The sequence below is a fragment of the Limulus polyphemus genome, unplaced genomic scaffold (assembly GCF_000517525.1).
Source record: "Limulus polyphemus unplaced genomic scaffold, Limulus_polyphemus-2.1.2 Scaffold449, whole genome shotgun sequence".
NCBI lineage: Eukaryota > Metazoa > Arthropoda > Merostomata > Xiphosura > Limulidae > Limulus > Limulus polyphemus.
This window is the reverse complement of record NW_013666059.1, coordinates 264822-268446: the sequence shown is the minus strand read 5'-3', so window position 1 is coordinate 268446 and position 3625 is coordinate 264822. Positions and strand designations below refer to the sequence as shown.

At 36.1% G+C, this 3625-nt stretch overlaps 1 protein-coding gene across 1 annotated transcript; it reads left to right on the top strand.

Annotated features, from left to right (window-relative positions):
• The first annotated feature begins 2372 nt into the window (after positions 1 to 2372).
• Positions 2373 to 2768, top strand: LOC106458345 (SCAN domain-containing protein 3-like). The gene has a single exon (XM_013917853.1). It carries the CDS (start codon positions 2373 to 2375, stop codon positions 2766 to 2768), a length of 396 nt encoding a protein of 131 aa, XP_013773307.1.
• The last annotated feature ends 857 nt before the right edge of the window (positions 2769 to 3625 follow it).

Genomic DNA, 3625 nt, shown 5'->3' with positions numbered 1-3625 from the left:
CCGAACGAGGTCGGGCGGGTGGGGTGGGTGGATGACTAGCTCGCCTTCCCTCCTAGTCTTACACTGCTAAAGTTAGGGACGGCGTAGCGCAGATAGCCTTGTGTAGCTTTCCGCGAAATTCAAAAACAAACAAACAATATACAAGTAATATACTTTATTTGCAGAAGCTTCGTAATGTACAGAAAAGTTATCAACTTTCCAAACATTTAACCAAGTAGTTTGCGCGCGCTCGTGTGTGTGTGAGACGAATAAACGCACATGAGCGTTTGAGAATAAAAAATACGGTAAGGTTATTATTTTATTTTTTGTTTTTTTCACATTTTATCGAAATAATTTCGTTAAAAATGTGTTTTTCTTCCTATATTAGCTCTTCTATGGTATTAAATCGGGCGTAACCGGAATAAGAAGGTCCAAGGTTTACGTCGCGATGCTGCTGAACACGACAGGCTCTCTCAGCTATGAGTGTGTTATAAAAGTTACAGTCAACCCTTTATTTGATTCAGAGCCTTGTGGCGGCGGGTACTGTTGACTGGCTACTTTTTCTCTAGTCAGTTGTTTAAAACTAAAGAAAGCTACACTTGAACCATGCGGGTGGGGGTCTCTGGCCGGGTCATTTAACCAAGGGCTTCTCGAACTAGGGGTCGCGTAAATATTATTGTGGGTTGCAGAAACAGTTGAAAATCTTATAATTTTTTTGATAAATAATTAGGTAACTACAGTTTTTTTATCTCTTATACAAAAATGCACTCCTTATGGTGCTTATATATTGAAAAATGTATCAATGGTATTATTTTGTTGTTGATGATGAATTTGCTTTTTTTACGTTTTTGTAATATATTTTCAGTAAATAAAGTTTTATTTCTTTATTTTTTCCGTAATAAACACCATAAAACTTATATTATGAATACCTTGCAATCTTTGGCAAGTTACATCATTACTAAGACTCGAGATTGTTTATTATTGGAAACTCGCAAATTACATCAGAATGAGTAATAAGTTTTATATTATTATAACCGCAACACTTGTAAAAGGGTTGTGTAGCTAAAAAAAGTTAGTAATATATTTCGTTCTGTTTTAATTTTAGCTTCGAGATTGTTTATTATTGGAAACTCGCAAATTACATCAGAATGAGTAATAAGTTTTATATTATTATAACCGCAACACTTGTAAAAGGGTTGTGTAGCTAAAAAAAGGTTAGTAATATATTTCGTTCTGTTTTAATTTTAGCTTTAAAAGCAATATTTGTAACATTTAAAAAAATGTTTACTGTTTGAATTGAATTTGTAACTCTTCTCTCGGAGCTTTTGGCAACCCTGCTGCCTCAACACGTCCGCGAACGTTTTAGGCTAGTTGCATCAGGCGTGTTTGTGTAACGGAAGTGTCTATTTGATCTTTCATTATTATTTAATTATTAATAGCGATCTTGGTCAAGATACGTACAGTTATTTTGATTTTTTTATTTATGTGAAATCGGAAAGATCTTGTCCATGGATAAGTGGTGAAATTTGTCAAAGGCCGCAGATAATGCTGAAGCTATGTATCTTGCAGTACCGGGATCATCCAGCAGTAACACGAATTTGCAGATAGATAAAACTGCAGATATTACGCATTCGCGCGCAAAATAGAGGAAATGCAATGAAACATTTTTGCAATGTGGTTTTACATTTATTTCCAGAAATAATGAACACCGACCTGTCTGCTTAATTTGTAATGAATGTTTGGCGAGTGAAAGCCGGAAACCTGTAAAATTAAAAAAACATATTGATACAAGACATGCTTGCTATGTCAATAAGCCTGTATTGTTTTTTGAAAGGCTACTGAAATCATCGAATGAACAAGAGCAATCTCTTGAAAGGCAAACCACACACCACTGGCGAAGAACTTGTGTTACCAGTGGCAGTTAGAATGAATGAAATTATTCACGGGCAAAAACATGCGAACGAATTAAGAAAAATTCCACTGTCAAATGATACTGGGGCTAGACGAATTTTGGAAATTAGCAATAACCAGTTTGAGCAACTTATTGGAAGATTTTTGTTTTTGAATTTCGCGCAAAGCTACACAAGGGCTGTCTGCGTTAACCGTACCTAATTTACCAGCGAAATACTAGAGGGAAGGCAGATAGTCATCACCACCCACCGCCAACTATTGGTCTACTTTTTTACCAACGAATAGTGAGATTAACCGTAACATTATAACGCCTCCACGGCTGAAAGGGCGAGCATGTTTGGTGTGACGGGGATTCGAACCCGCAGACTGCGGGTCGAGCGCCCTAACCACCTGGCCGGGCCCTTAATCAAAGAACTAAAGAAAGTTCGAAATTTTCAATTCAGCTGAATGAATCGACTGACATTACAAACTTGGCGCAACAAATGTCAGATAATGTTACGATAACAGTGTCCACGAAGATTTACTGTTCTGTCCGTCGTCAGATGGACGTCCAATGGACGAAGCAGTTTTTCAAGGAAGTAGGGCTAGAATGGAATAACTGTGTTGGAGTATGTACCGTCGGTGCAGCAGTAATGACAGGAAGAATAGTTGGATTTCAAATTAAAGTTAAATCTGCAACCAATGGACCTACTACTTTCACTCATTGCATGATTCATCGAGAGGCATTAGTGGTTAAGAAAATGTCTGCAGATCTGAATGCGGTACTACAAGATGCGATTAAAGTTATCAACTTTATTAAAAGTCGTGCACTTAATAGTCGCCTCTTTGCAAGTTTATGTGACAAAATGGAATCCAATTTCAGCACACTTTTACTTTAGTAGTCAGAAGTGCGATGGCTGTCAAAGGGACGAGGTTTGAGACGGCTATCAGAGTTTAAAAATAAAGAAATACTATTTCTTTCTGAAAATAACTCAGATTTAGCCGATGTTTTCACAATGAAAATTGACTGTGCTAATTATGCTATTTGTCAGATGTGTTTCAGAAATTCAACGAACTTAATATGTCTCTGCAAAGGGAGAACACGAATATTTTTACACTGAAATCTAAAATTCGAGCGTTCATGAAAAAATTAAACACATGGAAACATAAAATGGAAAATGATTCATTCGAAATGTTTCATATACAGTGGATTTTATTGTTGAAAATAAGTCGAGTTGTGATTTGATTAAGCAGATCATAATTGATCATTTGGTATTCTTGGAAAACCATTTCCGGGAATATTTCCTATCAGAATTAGACAATAATCAATTTAGATTGGATACAAAAACCATTTATCGTGGAAATGGAGCAGGTGAAACATCTCTCGTTGAAAGCTCAGGAAGAATTTGCAAAACTTTCGTGTGATTCAAACCTCAAACTTGAATTTTCAGAGAAAAAACTTGAACGCTCTTTGGCATGGTGTTAAAGCTGAATTTCCAATACTGTCAGATGGCAACTCTTCTGCCATTTGTCACCACCTATTGACGGCAATTGAAACAAAATACCGCTCAAGTCTTAAGAATTTCGAAATTGCTTTGAGACCAGCGCTGACGAATATTAAGCCACGATTTGACTTATTGTATCAAAATAAGCAATCACGTCCACCCCACTAAAGATAATATTATTTCTTATCTTTTTTTAGTCTTTAGTAAAAAATTTCTTTGGTATTTACTTGTTTCTACGTTTAGTTACTGTT